Genomic DNA, 20626 nt, shown 5'->3' on the forward strand with positions numbered 1-20626 from the left:
AAGAAATTTGCAACAAATGATTGTCAAAGAAATCAACATATTGAAGATATGCCTAGACCTTAACCATGAAGAAAGAAGTGAAAGAGGAGTGCATGAAAGAATATAGAAATTACGCAAGGAAAGAAGCCAATGGGTGAAAGTTCAAACTATGAATCTGTAGATGATGAGTTCGGGATACCATATGTTAGCACCCTATGAATATAGAGCGCAAAAAAGTATGTACCACCACATGCAAGAACGGTTTAGACACTATCATTTCATCAAAGAGAACGTTATGGATGGAGAGGTAGACTTTCGTACACATCAAAACCAATGACCATGTTCAAGATATCTACACCAAAGCATCAGGTAAAGATAAGTTTCACTTCTCTAGAAGTATACTTGGAGTATTGTATATGCAAGCTCATTTTGAGCTTGAGGGGAAGTGTTGAGAAATATGGCATAGGCTAAGTCCATATCCTAATTATGCACTAAATAAAAGAGAGGTTGTGTGTAAAGAGACTTTAGAGTCAAAAGGTATCTATCACTTTAGTGAGATACTTTGTGTGTCTCCTATTGAATGGCAAATAAAGAAGAAGGAAGATGAAGAATGAGATTGCTTGAGCCTCCATATCTTCTGCCATCTCCCTTCCATTGCACATCTAAATTGAATCCTTTAAAGGGAGTCAAACACGACATGACCATTTTGATCAAGGTGCAACAATGACCTATTCTGCATAGCCATAGATAGATACCATTCACTATACACACATACTTAATTGCATATTATACAAAAAAAGAAGTGAGAAGAGTTACTCACTTGATTGCATGTACTCATGTTTTAATGCCACCACTTATGGCAATATCCCAAACCCTCTTCTCTCCTTTACAAAGATGCAATGTTGTATGCTTAAGTTACAATGCCTCTTTTGCTTTTTGTAGTTGCAAAGTGATCTATTTGTTGCTTTCTAACTTTTTCAAACATTCGCTCATGGTTTGCTTTAAACATTTGTTCTCCTTCTCAAGCAAATTCTTTTATAATTGTAAGACCTACCTTTCCACATCAAGCTGATATGTACATTGTAAAAAAATTGTAGTATCTGTCACTAGCAAAGTTGAGAAGATATGTCATGTCCTTGAATGGGGGTATAGATTTTTTCAAAGGGGCCCTTGAATAGATTTTTGAGCCATAGTTCTATAATATTTGCTTCCTACCTCATCCACCACTATATTTCAATGTCAAGTGAAAGAGTACGCTTGTTTCACTTTTCAAAAATGTAGAGAAAATGGGATAGTTTTTTGCAAAGGAAGAAGAAAAGAAATGGCAAATAAGCAATACCAAGACAAAATCATTGTTGTTTACCATTCAAAACAAGTAAAAGAATGCAACGTGAGAAGACTAGGGAATAATGCCACATTAACAAGTATTCAAGTATTAAACATTTGAAAGATCTACTTGGAGGCATCAAGCACGTAGAGATGTCATGGTTCTCTAAGTCTAGAGAGGGCACTATAAAAAAGCCTCTATGACCTTATTCACCTAAGGTTACAAAAAACTATTGACATAGTACGACCTTGTACTTTGTATAGCACGTGTGTTGCACTTAGCTAGACTGGGAATGATGCCCATGAAATCAATATATGGGCTGCAATGGGAAACATGCTCGTGAAACCAAGTTGTTGGCTACTACATCTCCCTTGGAAGTCTTTTCTTGTGTTGAGAATGAGTATCCAAGTATGAGGCATGTTTACATTGATTTATTCATGGAAATAGTTTGTCTATGAATGGTTACAACCTTATAAATGCCATCAACACAATCAACTAGGCCATCAAGGAAGTCAATATTTATGGGGCATAGCTCATCTAGTGGCAAGGTGTGATGTACACATGGAGTAAGAATGGGTCAATTAATACTATTTTGTTCTGTGTATGCTCTCATTTCATGAGCATAAAAAATGTCTCCTATGTGTTTTGGAAAATAATTTCATTTCTATGTTTTTTAATTAAAATATATAAAAGAAATGTGTGCATTGCAATAAGAATGAGTGGCAAAAGCAAAAATTGTTTTTCTAATGGTATGGTATATCCCCGTAAGTGTTTGTATACATATAGTTCCATTGAGTCCAACTATTTTAAGCTGACAAAGGTAATGCTTCTAAAGATGATTGCATCTCTTTGAAGATGGTGTTCATATTTCATAATAGCTTTTAAGATGTGTGGAGAAAATACTCATTATTTTGTCTCATGACTTACGTAAGCTTAAGCCATTAAAAGTGCTCTTTCAAGACTAGCATTGGCCATGAAAGTGGGCTCATTTGATGGTCTAAAAATCCTTGTCCTTGGCATGTCATTCCAATGTATAGCATCAATTTCGATCATTATGGTTGTGCATTTTGTGGGGCAATTGATTGTCATTAACATTCAACACTTTTCCCCTTCCCTCTTGCGTGTGTGTTCTATTCTTCTATCTTCCCTTGCTCACTTGTGTGCATGGTAGAAACGAATAGGAGACAAATCGACAAGGGCCATGAACAATGTGCCACAAATAAGAGACCAGCAAAGCATCCTTTCACAAACATCCAAACCACAACATGAGGCTTCTAGCATTTTGTGTGCTTAGTAGCTTTTGATGCGAGTGTAATATAGGTAGAACATGATAAGAGCTTCAATATCAAGCATGAATACCCAAAAACCACCTTCAACATGACACGTGCACAACCTAATTCCTCATCTTTGTGCTTTTTCATCTTCCATAAACTTTCATGTCATTCTACAAACTATTGCTACCTTCTACACCGTTTGTTTCTCTTTTTCTGTTATTGTGAATCTTAGGTGCACCCACTGTAGCTCTGTCAAGAGTTAATGCACCACATGGATAAACAAACCCACTTCATCTAGTGGTCCATATTACCAATTCACACCCGTATGACAAATCAAAAAGATAATATTTCAAATCAACTACTAACTAATGTTGGTGTGATCCAAGCAAGAGACATATGCACGTGTCACGTTGAAGTTGGTGTACCAAGGTTCAAAAAAGCATCCATTTAGACAAGTGCAATAGACGTGTATCGAGAGTAACAATGAGCACATTTCCCTATTTTAAGAATGGTCTTTCGGAGTTTTCGAAGATCACCCTACACAACTTTTTTTGGAAGGAAACAAAGGGTATTTTCCATGTGTTCGGGAATCCAACACAGTGAAACAAACACCTTTAGAACAAATTAAGGAATGGATGCTTGATCAGGCTTTAAATTTGACGCCTAATGTTGGGCTTCAATCAAATTTTATTGACACCTTTGGCCTTTTTAATGGGCATCAAATTGACACTTTCATAGTAATTTCGGGCGTCAAAACTTCCAACATGTGTTACTCATTGATTAGTGATTGCTAGTAATTATCAAAAAGTGGAATCGACATATGAATTTAGGGGTCGATTGTTTTGGAGGAGACTACCACAATGGCTATGAGGGGTTCAAAGCTAATAGTAGGCCCAAAAGTATGAAGCTATAGCCTGCATGTAATAGAGGGAAAGGTAGGAGCTTTAACTCAAAGAGCTCCTGAAGGTTGAATGTTTGATGCTAAAGGCAACTAGATACTTTGCCACTACACTTGTACGAACCTATGTAGCCTATCAACATTTAGCCTTTGATTACTCAACCCTTAATGCTTGCACCTTCATAAGTTATGAGTGTAAGTTCAAACACATCAGGTAGACCGTGCACGAATAAGTTGGGCCGAGCTAATGAGGACAAATCGAGCAAAAGGGGTAGAGTCACAATGCAAATGTGATTTATAGTAGATATTCACAAGTCACACAAATATAGGTTTCTCCTCAAAACATGTGGCTCCATATCTTAATATAGCCTTATAGATTTGAAAGTGATCCTGCCACTCATTGCAAATTCTAAAGCTTAATTGAGTCATGACCAAGCTTTTAAATCAATGCTAAAAAAAGCTATTCAGCATGGGAATTATGCTTGTGTGTCTTCTCACTTCATTCTACATGTATGTATAGATGTATATGGTGACACCTTACCTAATGTTATTAGACTTCAGCTGCAACCTTGACCTTAATTCTTAGACTTCATCTTGACACCTTGCCCCAAATTTTTAGGTGTCGTTTGATGCCCAAAATGGCCATGACGCCCATTTTGGGCTTCAAATTTAAACACTGCTTGATGCCTGTCTCAATACACACCATAAATCAAAGGTCCAACCATCGGAATTTCTAAAGCCTTAATAGTGTGAAACACATTTTTGCGTCATTGCCTTGCAAAATTTGATTTACATGGTTCCTATCCAAAGATTCTGCAGCAGATGCCAACGTGATGCTGAAATAACAGTCAAAACAGTTGGCGGCAGGCAAGGGTCTTACCGAAAATTCACAAAAGCTGAAAGGGTGTTGCACACCGTTTTTCTTTATTGTTTTTACTTCGAAAAGCTAAAATACTGGGCGTCATTTGTTTGACAGACTGGAACGGCAGGGCAATAACAAGCAGGAAGCCTTGGCCTAATAATGGTTGAGCCGATAGTTCCATAGGGCCGATGGCTGGCGTTTAATTAAGCCTTGCTTTTATTTAATGCTACAACTTCTAGAAGCAAGACTCTGTACCTATGCGCTTTATGCAATTGGGTGAGGGGTGTTGCCCATCCACATGAGTTGCCTACGAGTACATGTAGTAGCCGAGGCTACTAACCTGACACCATCTCACATCATGAAAAGTCACAACAGTTTGCACATCGGGCATCTTGTTGCCTTATCTCCCCCCCCCCTCTTCACATCGTAATGCCGTGGACTAAATCATGTCCAAATGTCATCCAAAGCTAATAATCTAATTAAGGTACTTTGCCTTTTGAAAGCCGATATTAGAATTTAATCTCTCCCACAGTTTCAAGGTATTGTCAAGACTCCTTGATATTAAAGTTGCAAGTATATGAACATGGGTATGTGCTCGAAATTACGCATTCCAACTCCACCCTGCGATGGCAAACGGATGCGAAAATCGGTTCAGTACTACCATCAAAGAAAGATCAAAGGGCCTATTGTTGTCTAGTTATGAATGTACCAGCATCAAAGTTGCTATTCATGCAACAATTTCATTATGTACATGCATATCAAAGTTTTTAAAAAACCAGGGAAATTTTTCAAAACGTATATTCCTTGCAGAGAGAAGTTTACTCGTTTCTCTTCTAACATACAATTGTACACATTTGGCTACAAAATACAGCATATCCATTATATGTTAGCACATCTCGATTACGAATATACGTTGTTTACGAATATATGTCACAAACAAGCACAAGCTGTGCAGAAAAGAGCACTGCTTGGTTTGGTCAAAAAAGGAATGTAGATTGAACATACAGGGCTCAAATATACACGTGTAGGTGGGAAACTGCCAAGCAGCATCCGCAAAACTGCCGATTGTGCCAGTCTTCTCAACATGAATGTCAACATGAATGAGCTTGGACGTGTCATTTCCTCTCTCTCAGCTAGAGAGAGAATGTTTAGGGAAGAACCTGTCCTTTTGGCACCATCTATTGGCAATAACTCACTCTCAAATAATAGCATCTGGAGCAAAAAACGCACCATCATCAAGAAGTGTAGCATTACATTGCAGTTGTATACAAATGTGCATGAAAAACTATGCAGGTAAGTCCATATGGTAAAGGACATGCACAGACTATACACACCTTCTGATGGTTGATGAGTTGTAAGCCCTGTCTATTTGATTCCAGAAGATAAGTGCCTCTGACATCTAGAGGAGTCCACACAAACTGATGCATCCTACAAAAAAAGTAAATTGTGGAGTGCATGGACTAATCAGAATACAAACATATTGACCAAACTGTGTCAACTTTCAGAAATTAGAAAAAGATTGAAAGTATGATTACTGAAGAATTTCAAAACTGTTCGATTGACTACTCCTTTCTCACATATCACATAGAGCCATGAAACCAAGATGCAATTGACTAATTCCTGTGGAATTTGACATGTTTGTAAAAAATAAAAAACAATAAAGCATTCATGAAACAAATACATCAAGACTTCACAACTTCAACATATATATCTTACAACAGAAGATGATACAAAACAGATGAGTTAGACAAAAGCATTTTGAAACTTATCATATGTAGTAACAGTTTAATACATAGATGTGTATACATGTGTAGCTATGTGTGTTTCTGCCTGTACCTGAGTACGCCCACAAGCACGCTCATGTTTCATCTCTCTCACTTATGTATCTCTTTTCCAAAATCATTGTACGGGACTAGACACTGCCTCTTTGAGATAAGACCTTCCCATTTTCATTTTTTGTATGTTTCGTCTCATGATTTCAATCACCCGTGACCCAAAGGGGAGAATTGTTAGTTATTATGCATCCCGGTGTGTGAACAAACATTATGGTGTGTAAAAGTGTGTATCTAGGTGTGAACACCTTTTACATCACTTGGCATTAAATGAGGGTCAAAGGGTTGGCTACACAGCTTTGCCTATATATTCAAACCCTACCACTTGTACTTTCCTCTCTCTCTCTCTCTCTCTCTCTCTCTCTCTCTCTCTATGTGTGTGTGTGTGAAGTTCCATCCACCATAGCTTGTTGGTCACATGCGAACTTCATACCCAACAGACACGCCCTCCAAATAAGGACCTAGTGTAGTAATGACCCTACATATCTACACATGCATGTAGCCAAATTGGCAATGTTCCAACCATCTTGATGGTTTGTCTCTAGCTATCTGGCCACACTTGGCCACCATTTGGTGTTGAAATTAAGACCTACTAGGTGAATGTGCTACTCATAAATGCAATCTCTTCATATGGGGGGCTCACAAAGATAATAGTAAACAATTTAATACATCATTACATGAGCAGTGGAACATTGATCTCCAACACCCACCCTCCCTCAATCTTCACTATGAAGGTAAACTACTCCATGGGTCCAATACTAAGTTGAGAAAGGTATCACTTTAAGATACTCCTCCCAAGAGCTTTGGAAAAAATGTCTGCACAATCGTCTTTGGTATAACAATCTTCCATATCCACCTCTCCATCCATTATAAGATTTCACATAAAATGATATTGGACTTTAATATGTTTTGTGCGAGCATGAAACACAGGGTTTCTTATGATCACCATGCAACTCTTATTGTCATGTAGCAACTTTGTAGGCACCTTCTACATCGCTTCCATATCTACGAAAGCCTTCTTAACCATCCAGTCTCACATGCAACAAAGCATGTCGCTTTGTACTCAATTTTGATCGAAGAAAGAACTATAGGTTGCCTCTTGCTAACCCATGAGATGACTTTAGATTCTACTGAGAAGCAATAACATGTCATTGATCTCCTACCACCTATCTCTAAGTCACAATAGCCACTTATAAAGTGCTCTCGTCACCTCTACTGTATGAGATACCATGTTCCAAAGTACTTTCAATATGTAAAGAAATACTTGAACAAGGAATATAAACACAATCGTATGACAAAGCGCAACTAATAAAAAAACTCAGTAAGGTTAGGGTAACTTAGAGACAATGAACGCTGAACATGAATGAATAGATGTAATGTTCAATGTAGCAAACACACTATGCAAGGTGAATATCAAACCTCAAAGTCTTATGTCTCTAGAGGACCAAGGCAAAGGATATAAGATGGAAAGTGTCGTACTCTCTATGAATCCCGAAATGCAACAAACAATCTCAGAATGCGTATGGCAAAAACAAACACAGATCTGGAGAGCTTGGATCAGTATCAAATAAGACTAGGTCACTAAACCCTTTCGTACGGTCTCATCATTCAAAGCATCCTTCTCAAATTAGCTAGGGAGGAGAGGAATGAGACAATGACAGTGAGTGGGTTCCAGCAAGAGAGTGTTGGGTATAAAGGCCCTTTATGCTCTCCCGTGTATATATTACTTCACACACGTAAACTCACCCTAGCGGGTGTAAGTGTACCGTACCCTAAGTATAAATACATTATTTTATTCTTTGTGTGTATCACAGTGGTACACACCTATCGGTCAACTCACACTCTCACTATTCAGCACCTCGATTGATGTGTGTGGTCTCTCTGCTTCCACTCGTCCTTATCAAACCGGTATCAGAGCATGACGATGCAAGCCGACAGTCACTATAGACAGTGTAGTTGTCATCATAAGGACCAACAAGCGACAATTGTGTTAAAGATTGCTGCAGGCGTAACAGACTAGCGGGATGTGGAGAGCAGGTAACAAGCGCAATCAACAGGTGCAATCAATAGTTGTAGGCGAATGGATAGACCCAGGCAACAGGTCACATGGACTGCGACAGGACCAGCTCGACGGGACAAACGGCACACATGACCAGGTCCAAGACGCGACAATCAACAAACGACCAGGTGGACGAGACAGACTACCAGGTGGTCAACAGGCCAGCAAGTGCTCGCGACAGACAAACGGGCCCTCTTTTTTTTTTAATCAGAAATTTTCAGTTTGTTTTATTCCTTCTCTTCCGGGTGTTCGCGCGAGCAAGCAGAGAACACAAATCTATGCAAATCTACTCCTGGAAATTTGGGGCTTTTTCTAGATTTGGTGCCGGACACATGTCTCGATGACTCCTGATCCATAAATTGCAAACATTGAGTGCACGGGTCTTGGAAATTTCGGGGATTTTCACATGCAAGTGAAATTTTTGTCGGTTAAGCCAATTTCTTTGAAATTTGTGCACTCTTGGACCCCCAAATTTGAGGCTTTTGCAGAATTCGTGAAATTTTTGCAACATTTGCCCACAATTCATACTGGGGAACATGAATCGATGCAATCAAGATAGTTTTACTGTAAAATTTTTGGGGCTTTTCACATTGGTGATGTATTTTGAGTTTATTTAAGACTGGACAACAAATTTTGCAGCAGATTCACTGCTAACTGGGAGTTTTTTTTAGCTTTGGATGCTTCAAATGTTGAAAAAGGGCAGCTTCTCTAGGTATATGTATTGCTGAATACTCACTATGCAATGAAACAATGGTAAATACAGCATTTGGGTCATTGCATTTGGGCATTATGGTGATGTATTACTGAAGTGGGAGCAGTCTTTAATGCAAATGTATTAGATTTGATTCATGTTTATGCCGTAATCAGTACTTGAGACTGAAATTACAGCTAAACAACTGCTTCTTGGACACCTTGGAAGTACAAGAGTGTACTTGCTGTTACAATTCAGCAACCTTGCTATTTGAAAGCATTCAGCCCTTTATTGTAGTTGTTTATTGCTGAAGATACTTGGCAATGTATCTACATCTGATACAAAGAATCTCTTTGAGATTCGTAAATTTGATGGCAATGGTTTTGATCTTTGGAAAGATCGTATGCAAGATATAATCTTTCTAAAGGATTGTGATAATGCTTTAGCAGAACATAAGCATGTTGCTTTTGTTAGATGAGGATCAAGCTAAAATGAATAAAAAGGCCATTACATACATTAAAATGGCTGTCACATATGATATCTTGGTTGATATAAAGGGGCTTGATGCTGCCTTTGTAGTTTGGGAGAAACTCAAGGCTACTTATGAGAATACAACTCCTGTCAATCAGGTACATCTCATGCAAAAGTTGGTCAACTTGAAGCTTGATGAGTCTAAGCTTTGCTTCAAAGCATTTGAATGCTTTCACTGGTATTTTGAGTCAGTTACAGGATGCAAGCTTGCCAGCTTTTGATCCGAAATTGAGAGCTATCTTCGCATTGGTTGTGTCATTGAGCAATAACCCTAACTTGACATTTGATGGTGTGCGTGGTTCTATTCTCAATGAAGAGATTAGATGCAAGGCAAGTGGGAAAAATAGTGGATCAACCTACAATGTAAGAGAAAGAACTGAAAAAGATCTAGTGCTGCAAATAAGAACAAAAATCGCAGCAAAAGCAAGTAAAAATAGCAAGATGTAACTTGTTATCAATGTGGTCGCAAAGGGCATAAAAAGTCTGATTGCAGGTACTTTAAAAAGGAACAAGAACGCAAGAAGCAAGCTAATGCAAAAGGCAAAAAGAATGACAAGGATGGCAACTCTACCCCTAAAGAGACGGAAAAAGCAAATGTGGTATCTAGTGTTGTTATTGAGGAAATAGAAGAGAATAAAGATGTTGATTTGTTGGTTGCATTTTCAAATCCACATGCTATGGCAATGGAGGACATGTATATCACTAAAACCGATGTGATAGATGCTTTGTTATTGGCTCATGATGGTTTGTTACAATCATGGATTGTTAACAGCAGTACTTCATTTCATGTAACTCCATCTTTGGAGTGTCTTACTTCTTGTGCAGAAGGTACTCTTGGAAAAGTCTACCTCGGCAACAATCATGCATGTGATATTGAAGGAATGGGCACCATACACCTGGCTCTTGAAAATGGTCGGGAATTGATCCTTCATGATGTTAGGTATGTACCTGCTAGTAACAATAAGAGCTTGTTTTCTGTTGGACAGCTAGACAGCAAAGGTTACTTCACTACTTTTGGTGGTGGAATGTGGAAAATACAGAAAGGATCTATGCTAGTCACTAGAGGTGGCAAAAAGGTGAGACTATATTATCCCTACTGCAAGGCACTTCCTGGAAATTTTGTTGCAGTTGCTAAAGGCCGTCACACATGGAGTTATGGCACAAGCGTCTTGGACACATGGGCCAAAAGGGTTTGCAAGCACTATCTTCACTTGGAAGAGTTGACGTGAGAAACTCAAAGCTCGACTTTTGTGATGATTGTGTTCTTGGTAAACATGTAAAGAGTCCATACTCTCATGGAGCCTCTATGAAGGCATATATCTTGAATTTAGTCCATTCTGATGTATGCACCATGCCAATAAAAACTCATAGTGGATTCCATTATTTTGTGTCTCTTATTGATGACCATTCTAGAAAGCTATGGGTTTACTTGCTTAAGTAGAAAAGTGAGGCATTGGATGCTTTTAAAAAGTTTTATGGATTGGTTAGTACTCAAAAAGGTTCAAAATTAAAATGCATAAGAACAAATAACGGAGGAGAGTATGTATCTAAATAATTCAATAAGTTTTGTAATGTCAATGGGATTAAATGAGAGCTTACAGCTCCTTACAATCCGTCATCTAATGGTATGGCTGAGCGAATGAATTGCACGTTATGTGAAAAGATCCCTGAAGAGGTTTGGTCTGGCAAACCTACTTCATAGAACCACTTAAGGGTCTTTGGCTATGAATGCTATGTACGTGTACTTGTTGATAGCACAACCAAACTTGACATGAAATCTCATAGAGACATCTTCATGGGTTATGAAGATGAAGATGAAATGGGCTATAGAGTTTGGGTTCCAAGCATGAAAAAGGTACTACGGAGCCGAGATGTGGTATTTAATGAGTCAAAGCTACTGAAAAATGTCACATCTAATGATTCAGACAAAAAGAAAGTTAAATTTCAGCATGATCAGTTACTTGAGCAACCATCAACCACTGAAAATTCAGCTCCTTTTGATGTTGTTTATGACAATCAGTGTATCATTATTGAGCCAGATGAAAATGGACAACAAGGGGATGCTGATGAACATCAGCTAGAGCACCAAAATCAGCATGCTGAGAATGAAGTACAGCAACCTGAAATTGTATTACAGAAACCCAAACCTACAGTTCAACAACCAAACAATGAGGTCCCTGACATTCCCTTGGATGTGGATCCATTACCTGATAACACAAATCATTGGGTAAGGAGGTCTACACGTGTCAGAAGACCTATACAAAGATTTTATCATTCTTTGGACTGCATTTTGCTCACAGATGAAGGTGAGCCTCTTACGTATAAAGAGGCTTTATCATGTGAATTGAAGAAAAAGTGGGAGCTGGCTATGTAGGAAGAAATGAAGTCATTGTATCAGAATGATACTTGGGATTTGGTTTCATTGCCCAAGGATAGAAAAGCCATTCCTAACAAATGAGTCTACAAAATCAAATGTGTGGATGGCAAACCCAAATACAAAGCCAACTTTGTGGCTAAGGGCTATACACAAAAGGAGGGCATTGATTTTCAAGAAGTGTTTTCTTCTGTTGTCAAAATGACCACTCTTCGAATGTTATTTCCCATTGTAGCATCTATGGATCTTGAACTTGATCATATGGATGTTAGAAATTGCATTCCTGCATGGTGATTTGGAAGACGAGTTGTACATGAAACAATCCGAAGGCTTTGTTATACAAGGAAAGGAGCATTTGTTACGTAAGCTTAAGCATAGCTTGTATAGTTTGAAACATGCTCCTAGACAATGGTATAAAAAGTTTGATGCCTTCATGCTCTCACATGGATTTAAAAGTAGTGCAGATCACTGCTTATATACTAAGAAGGCTGATGATGGAAGCCTTATTATACTTGTGCTTTATATGGATGATATGCTTATTGCTGGTAAGCATAAAAGCCAGATTAATGCATTGAAAAGACAGCTGAATTCAGCCTTTTCCATGAAGGATTTGAGTGCAGCTGAACATATTTTGGGCATGCGTGTGACACGAGATAGAGAGCAGAAGCTCTTATTTCTCTCACAAGAAAAGTACATCAGCAAAGTACTTGATCGTTTTTCTATGGCTAATGCTAAGTCTCTTGGTGTACCTTTTTCACCTTATCTTAAGCTTAGCAAAGGCAGATTGCCAAAAGATGATCAGGTAGCCAGCTCTATGAAGGGTGTTCCTTATACTACAGCTTGTGGTTCACTCATGTATGCTATGGTTGCCATTAGACCTGACATTGCTTATGCAGTGGGATTTGTAAGCAAGTTTATGTCAAATCCTAGCAAAGCACATTGGAAAGCAGTGAAATGTATCTTACGGTACCTTAAGGGCACACAGAAAATGTATTTGCTATGGCAAGGGTGCGTTAGATCTGCAAGGGTATTGTGATGCAGACATGGCAGGTGACTTGGATACTCACAAGTCTACTAGCGGGTACATCTTTACATTGACTGGTGGGGCGGTTTCTTGGTGCTCTAGATTGCAAAAGATAGTAGCACTCTCTACCACTAAGGCTAAATATATTTCAGCTACTGAAGCTTCAAAAGAAGCAGTTTGGCTTGGTCGTTTGGTCAAGGATTTTGGGCTACCCATCAAAACACCTGTACTTGGATGTGATAGCCAATGCGCTATATCCCTAGCTAAGAATGCCATGTTTCATGCACGTACCAAACATATTGACGTTTAGTATCATCTTATTAGATCGGTTCTGGAAGATGGTCTAGTCACCCTGACTAAGATCAAATCACAAGATAACCCTGCAGATGTTCTCACTAAAGGTCTTGCAAAGGCTCAACATGAGCATTGCATTATACTTGTGGGAGTCAGTTAAAGGTTTGCTTAGGACCTTTAAGTGGGAGATTGTTGAGTATAAAGACTCTTTACGCTCTCCCGTGTATATATTACTTCACACGTGTAAACTCACCCTAGCGGGTGTAAGTGTACCATACCCCAAGTATAAATACATTCTTTTATTCTGTGTGTACCACACTGGTACACATCTATCAGTTGACTCTCTCTCACACTTTTCAGTACTGTTCAGCACCTCGATTGATGTGCATGCTCTCTCTGCTTTCACTCATCCTCATCAGAGAGTAAAGTGTACTTGTTGAACCGAAAACAAATACAACATAAGTTAGGTCAAGGGTTGACCTAACCAACCCTCCACCAACTAGCTAGAGTTAAGCTAACTAACTCTAGTCCCTAGTGTCACTACTTTTAAATGTGAAGATACTACACATACACACACACACATACACACAAAAGTGATACTTATTAAAATGTCCACATCAAACGAATTACATGGGCATTGCCCAAAATTGATAAATTCTAATACCCCCTGCAATGCCAATGTGACGAAGTACAAGGATGATCAATCACCACAGGGTAATAAGTTTAACGACTTTCCAAAAGCCTCAAACTTTTCACATGGTAGTACCTTAGTAAAAATGTCTACAACATTTTTCTATATGGATATATACATCGAGTTAGTCTCTCTTACATAACATCTCTCTGAGATAATCTTGTTCCGCTGCACCAATCCATGCTGACCAATGCCCTGCATCAAGCAACAAACCAATTTGCACCATTTAGCATCCAATAGGGGCGCACCCGTAGCCTCCATTTGCATCCCTCCCAACAATTTCAAGCACTTTTAACTCTCTTTTCAAAGTCATTTTTATCTTTTCCTCAAGGTATTTCTTCGCTATTCGTCTCTTGCCTATATATAGCCTTGGATGGAATTTATCGTCCACTTATGGCTGCATTCCCACTTAGCCTTGGATGGAGCAACAAGGTCTAAAGCTCGATGGGGCTCTCACTTTCTTTGACACCCCTTTCCAAGGAGACTTGGGCTTAGTCTATCGTATAGGACGCCTCTCCAAACTACAATTCACACAACAAAGCCACACGATTTCCAAGCTGGTCTCTTTTCAGTTCGCTCGCCACTACTAGTAAAATCTTAGTTAGTTTTTTTTCCTCCACTTAGTGATATGCTTAAACTCAATGGATAGCCTTATTTGATTTGAGGTCTAAGTTGTGTTTCAAGTCGCTCAAGACAAGCCTCGACTCCAAAGAGCCCGAACCAACGCGTGCACCCTAGAAGATGCACCCACACATAGCCGCCACCTCAACAAGGAGAGAAACCACCCTTGTTGAGCAACATCACCACACAGTGCTGCCAATACATTTCAACCAACCGCAGCATCCCTCACGCTCCAAAAGAGAGAAACACGAACATGCACATGACCAATTCCACCCTCCCCTCGAAGAGAGAAAAAAGGGTGTGGGAGATTTCGGGACACTCAAGTAAGCATGCCCTTGGACGAGCCATGGGCACAACTTGCATTTAAAGACTCGATGATTCACGGAATTCGACAATTCACACTACATATCGCATTTCATTGTGTTGTTTATCATTGCAAGAGCCACGATATCCATTGATGAGAGTTGTTGCAATTTATACTCCAATCCTCTAGAGGGGAGGAATCTCAAGCAAGAGAAGGTTTCTTAAGTTCATCATGCCACCCCTGTGTATCGAGGAGTGACAAAAGGTTTATCAAAGCAGGCAGCATGCCCAAATGAGCAAGAAAAATGAAGATTTCCCCGAGCACGGGAGAGAGGCCAAAGATGCCCCTCCGTCCTCGTCCACCTGCACAGGATCCCAAAGCATTGCCTCTTCCACTCTCCAAGCGCAATCCCTCACACATATTCCATGGTTCGTATTGTTCTCATGGATGTGTGTCAATGATCATTTCATAGAAAGGATACATGTAGGACCCTTCAATGGTAAATGTAGATCAGCCAACCATCTGCACAACCATACACATTTCATTGTTGCCATGAAGTCTTAGCCTCACAAGATAAGGTAGCAACTATAGGCTGTTTCTTGCTTAGCCATACAATGCATCAATGGCCTAGAAAGAAACACTATCCACTAGTAGACTACCTAATATCTCCATCACCAACCCAATCTGAATCACTATAAACCTGTAAGTGTAAGTCTCTCCCCCTTGAGTAATAATAATGCATGTGACACTGTATCTTGCAAATACCTCAAGATCCCCTTAATACTATGATCCATGCGGTATGCATATACTTGCTCACTTAAGATACTGCATACTGAATGTCAAGGCGTGTGTTGCAAAGATAAATAAAATTGCCCTCCTTGTAAATTAAAACATCAAACATCTCTTCACCATCATGTCAACTTTAGGTTTCTAACCATGCCAAGCTTCGAACAGTATGATTGTCTTCAATGCCTTAGTGGATGCGCGATTCAATACCTAATTTACACACTAAAGGCCTTTTAGCCAAAATTTACAAGGAAGCCCCTTACTTTTCAAATGAGTCATCTCTATAAGAGCCCTATTCTTCCTTTCAGCAACACCATTTTGCTGAGGGATCATTCTAACAGTGGCTTGAGGTATAATGCCATGATCAGGCAAATAAGCACAAGATGTACTCTCCTCCTCTATCCATGCGAAGTGTGCACTTTCAAGCCAATTTTAGTCTTGAGCTTTGCAACAAGATGTTTAAAATGTATAAACACATCAAATTTTGCCTTCAACCCATATACCCATGTGTATCGAGAGTAGTCATCAATAAATGTGACAAAGTAAAGGTGACTCCCAAGTGCATGTGTCCTCATGGGACCACAAACATCAGAGTGAATAAGCTACATTTTTTGGGCAGCACGCACTGCAACACCATTTTTGAAAGCGAACCTGTGCATCTTGCCTAATATACATCCCTCGCATACATGAAGAGATGGAGTCACTACTCGAGACAATGCATCTACCATATGACACCTCTGAAGGGTTATCAAACTCCCAAAAATCAGATGTTCATAATGGGCATGCCATAGCTCTGCATTCTGCATAGCGGATAAAACAGTAGTAACTACTAGAGCATCATGAGACTGACTATCATAGGTATCCAACAAAAAGAGTCCCTTATACAAGGTGCCACACAACCTGAGTGCATAATCCATTTCTCTATCTCTGATAATGCAGTTATCGTCCTCAAAGATGACCTGAGACCCATGCTTATTCAAAGCAAAAATAGACAACAAGTTCTTTGTAAACCCACACACAAATAAGACATCTAGAAGCATGAAATCAAAACTATCTATCGCAGTAATAGTGACTGTATAAATGCCACACACATCATCACTGCTATTGTTCACATATATAACACGATTCCCGTTCGGGGCTGAATGCAAAAAGGTAGACAAACACTTTTTGGAACTGATCTGCATTGACATCCCACTGTCAAAATACCATATGTGTTGTGTTTCAACAACATTAATTGCTAAATCAGTCATCGAAGAATCAAAACAACATGTGAGAAATATATAGTTCTCGACAAAGTTGGCTAAAGCATCACCATCAATGGATTTGCTGGCTAATGTCTCCTGGACACCCAAACCGGAGTCCTTATCTTTGGCCAATCTCTTCTTGCATTCATCCATATAATGACCACGCTTCTTGCAACAACGTTTTCCCTTCTTTTTTAGACTTACCAATGTCTTGGACAACCTTATTTGATGGCTATCCAACATCACCCTTTTGCTGAATTTTTACATTTTGCATGACTTTTCCTTTGTCTTTGGACCTGCAAACCATAGCCACATCACCCAAATGCAACCCAACATTCTTTCGAGTCTGTTCTTCTTGCAGCAAGAGACCTTCCGACTCCACAAATGTAAGGGGGCTGCTCCCCCCCCCCCTCCCCCCAACATCAAAGAGGTGTGGAAACCAAGATATGACTCAAGAAGAGAGTTCACTGTGATGTTTACCAATTCAACATCCTGAATTACCTCATCAACATTGAGCAACTACACATGCAGATCTTGTATGTAAGGAAGGTAATTTGTTATGCTATCACCCTCGTATGTGGAAAACATGGAGAGAGGGGGGAAGAGATGGCTACTCTGATTAGTGTGTAATGAGGTATCAAGCTCTACATGATCTAGCATCCATTACGTGCCTTGGTGATGTGGCACGATATTACTCACTAGCATGTTAGGTGACTGACATGAGGATACACCAATAATTCTATAGCTGGACTACACCCGTGACCCACGTAGTCCATCCTTGGTAATGGCATATTTATTGTGCCACCTCTTCTTTCCTAGAGAGTTCACACTTAGTAATCGTGTGTACATACGTTGTGGTACTTTCATATTAGTCTTTTATCATATTGTAGACTTAGTTCTTTGGTGTGGAAGAAGAAGATTTCAGACCTCTCCTTCTGTGTGCTTAAGTCCATTGCTTTTATATGTGTGCGCTCTGGAGTGCTTCACCTCTCTGTCCTCTTATCTGTTTTCATGGTATCAAAGCCATCCCACAACTGTGTGAATCGATTGAAGGCTGAGATAAAGGCGTTGAAGCTCCAAAGCAAGCAAGCAAGCAACATGTAAGAAGCTCTTCCACCTTGCTCGACTTGCCTTAGGTTATAGCCGCAAGAGGCTCCTGAGGCTGACAGGGTTGTAATCTCCAATTGCAGTGAAACTTGGTGTGCATGAAAAACAATGTATATCCAAGCTCATTTCAGCCTCCATTTTGGAATTGCAAGTTATCCTGACAATAGTTTTTGGGTATACTACGCTTTCGATTATGTCTGTCGTTTATAGATAAAAAGGTTACAGATTTCGAAGTTATACGATTTCAAGTGTTTGCTAGGTTCCTTACACAAAAGGCATTTCCATACACATTGCACATTATAGTTATTGTTGTGCAGTCACTGAAAAAGGCTACGTCTTTAGTTGTGGTGTACCTAGTATCAGTTTGCTTGCAGATTGCAAGTTTTCCATTCTGTTAAAATATTTGACAACTTCAACCAAATTGTCAACAAGAAGCTTGATAAGAATAATTTATCAGACATGGAAGTTCAGGATGACAAATTTCTTAAAGGGCAAAGGTGTTTGGAATTACATTGAAGGAGACATGACAATAGCACCTAAAGTTTCTACACGAAATGCTACTGCAGAACAGTTAAAGGCTAAGAAAGATTGGAAAGAGACACAAATTAAAGTCATATATTGGCTATCTATTAGTGTCACAAATAGCATAATGGACTATTTGTAGGAATCTAAAGCCCCCGATATTATATCGAACAATCTGACAGGGCTGTTCGGAGTAAATACAAAGACCAGAAAGCTGCAGCTCAAGTCAAAGTTGAACCAAGCGAAAAGAGGAACCCTATCCATTAATGATTATGCCTTGAAAATCAAGAGTATTATGGAAGCTCTTGGATTTATCAGTATGGTAGTTGATGATGATGATGATGATGATATTGTTTGTGCATGCTTAGATAGACTTGGAGATGAATACAAGAGCTTTGAGTCATCTATGAATATGAGGGATGATATCCCTAATTTTGCAGACTTGATTTTTATGGTGATACTTGAGGAAAAGAACCTTGGCTTGGATTCCTTTGCTTCTCAGAGTAAAAGCAAGTCTGAACAGGTATTTTACTCTACTAGTAGAGATAGAGGTCGTGGCAGAGGCCAAGATGGCGGTCATGGTCAAGGTTATGATGCACAACAAAATAGAGAAGGACAGTCCCAAGAAAGGAGGAGCCAAAGGGAACGAGTTGTTGAATCTAATAAGCAACAGAATTCTGGTGATAACAGAGTGTACTAACATTGTCATCAGAAAGGCCACATTTCTAAAAATTGCTTCAAAAAGAAGGCTGAAATTAGAAATGGAAAAATGCAACAAGATAACTATGCATCCAGTAGAATAATATATAGTATGTAGATTTAAGTACCTCTAACCACATGACTTCTCATCAAGAGTGATTTAAAGAGATGTGCAATCCAAGTAACCACCAAACGTTTCACCCCCAAAATATCCCTTGAAATGTTGTGTTTCACCCCCAAAACGTTTCGCCTTTGGGCAAGTCCCAATCGAAACGCAAAGTGAAACAATTGAATAATATATGTGAGATAGTTTTTTTTATAAATAATCAATTGAAACTTACATATTTATAGAAGATGAATCCTTTCATATCAACAAACTATGTCTATCCTGTATGCAGAGTATCTAAAAACTCCCAAAGAAAAAGAAAAATGATTTTTTTCCCAATTTAAAAATCTGGTTTCAATCAGCTGTTTCACTAGAGATATTTGGTACTTCACTAAAACAATTCAATGTTTCACGTTTCAATACCAACAAAACGTGTTTCCCAGTTACCATATGTACAGTCAAGAGTCTTCAAGCTATATGGAGACAAGAGATGATACAACTCATCCCGTTACTCATATTCCAAATGATCCTTTGAGTATGCAGAATAGCAAAACTTAGTACTTGGTTGATGTGCTACATGTGTCAAATAATACCAAAAACTTAATTTATGTTGATCAAATGGTAAAATAAGGATTGCATGTTCGATTCACATCTGATGATTGTTATATAGAAAATCTAAAACATGATTGCCGGTTGATTACAAAAGAAAAACGTGTTGGCAAATTGTTTAATCTTGATGTAAATCTACCTGAAATGGATGTTCTCATGTTTATACAAGATTCAGGTATTGCGGTTGGTATTGAAAAATGACGTAATAAAATTGGTCATGTGAATGTGCAACAGCTAAAAGACATACAATTAAAATAGATTATGGATGGCTTGTCGAAGTTAAGAGTTGCTAGGATACACAAAGTATATGAAGCATGTCAACATGGAAAGCAACCAAGGCATGTGTTTCCACATGAAAAGCATGTATGCAAAAAGCCACTTGAATTACTACATTCTGATGTGTGGGGTCCTACAAAGACTGCAACTTTGAGTGGTTATAAGTATTATGTTTCCTTCATTGATGATCATACCCGAAAGTATGGGTTTACTTTAAGCACGAGAAAAGTGAGGTGTTCACTGACTTTAAAAGCTTTGAGGCCTTGATTGAGAAAAAGACAGTATACATGTAGATATACTCTTAACAAAATAGAGCTACTGAGCGAAAAAAAAAGCATATTGCAAAGGTGGCTCATACATTGATGTCAGAAAGAAACTCACCTCATTACTATTGGGTTGAAGCAATTGCTGCTATTGTATATATTATGAACAAGACACCCACTGCTACTGTACATAATATGACATATGAAGAGAAGTTTACACGTAGAAGCCAACTATCCCATATGAAAGTATTTG

The 20626-nt window shown here is 38.9% G+C and overlaps 1 protein-coding gene and 1 non-coding gene across 7 annotated transcripts in view; both read right to left on the bottom strand.

The window, feature by feature from the left end:
* Positions 1-4268: 4268 nt before the first annotated feature.
* The window catches only part of LOC148038996 (ubiquitin-like domain-containing protein CIP73), a 94585-nt gene continuing 78227 nt past the window's right edge, over positions 4269-20626 (bottom strand). For 3 of the 6 annotated variants that reach the window (XM_087674858.1, XM_087674859.1, XM_087674857.1), the window contains exons 18-20: positions 13975-14031; positions 5675-5768; positions 5112-5552 (exon numbers count right to left, since the gene is read on the bottom strand). In XM_087674858.1, the coding sequence (XP_087530984.1) occupies positions 5706-5768; positions 13975-14031 (120 nt within the window). In that variant the 3' untranslated portion in view covers positions 5112-5552; positions 5675-5705. Of the gene's footprint in view, positions 4962-5111; positions 5553-5674; positions 5769-13974; positions 14032-20626 lie in introns of those variants that run through there. The other 3 variants (XR_015690358.1, XM_087674861.1, XM_087674860.1) reach the window with 3 other exon arrangements.
* On the bottom strand, positions 14771-14923 carry LOC148038997 (5.8S ribosomal RNA). Its single transcript, XR_015690473.1, has one exon. It is a non-coding gene; the product is annotated as a 5.8S ribosomal RNA (ribosomal RNA).

This window comes from Lygodium microphyllum, chromosome 3, assembly GCF_053477565.2.
Source record: "Lygodium microphyllum isolate KBCC chromosome 3, Lygodium_microphyllum_v1.1.10, whole genome shotgun sequence".
Taxonomy (NCBI): Eukaryota; Viridiplantae; Streptophyta; class Polypodiopsida; order Schizaeales; family Lygodiaceae; genus Lygodium; species Lygodium microphyllum.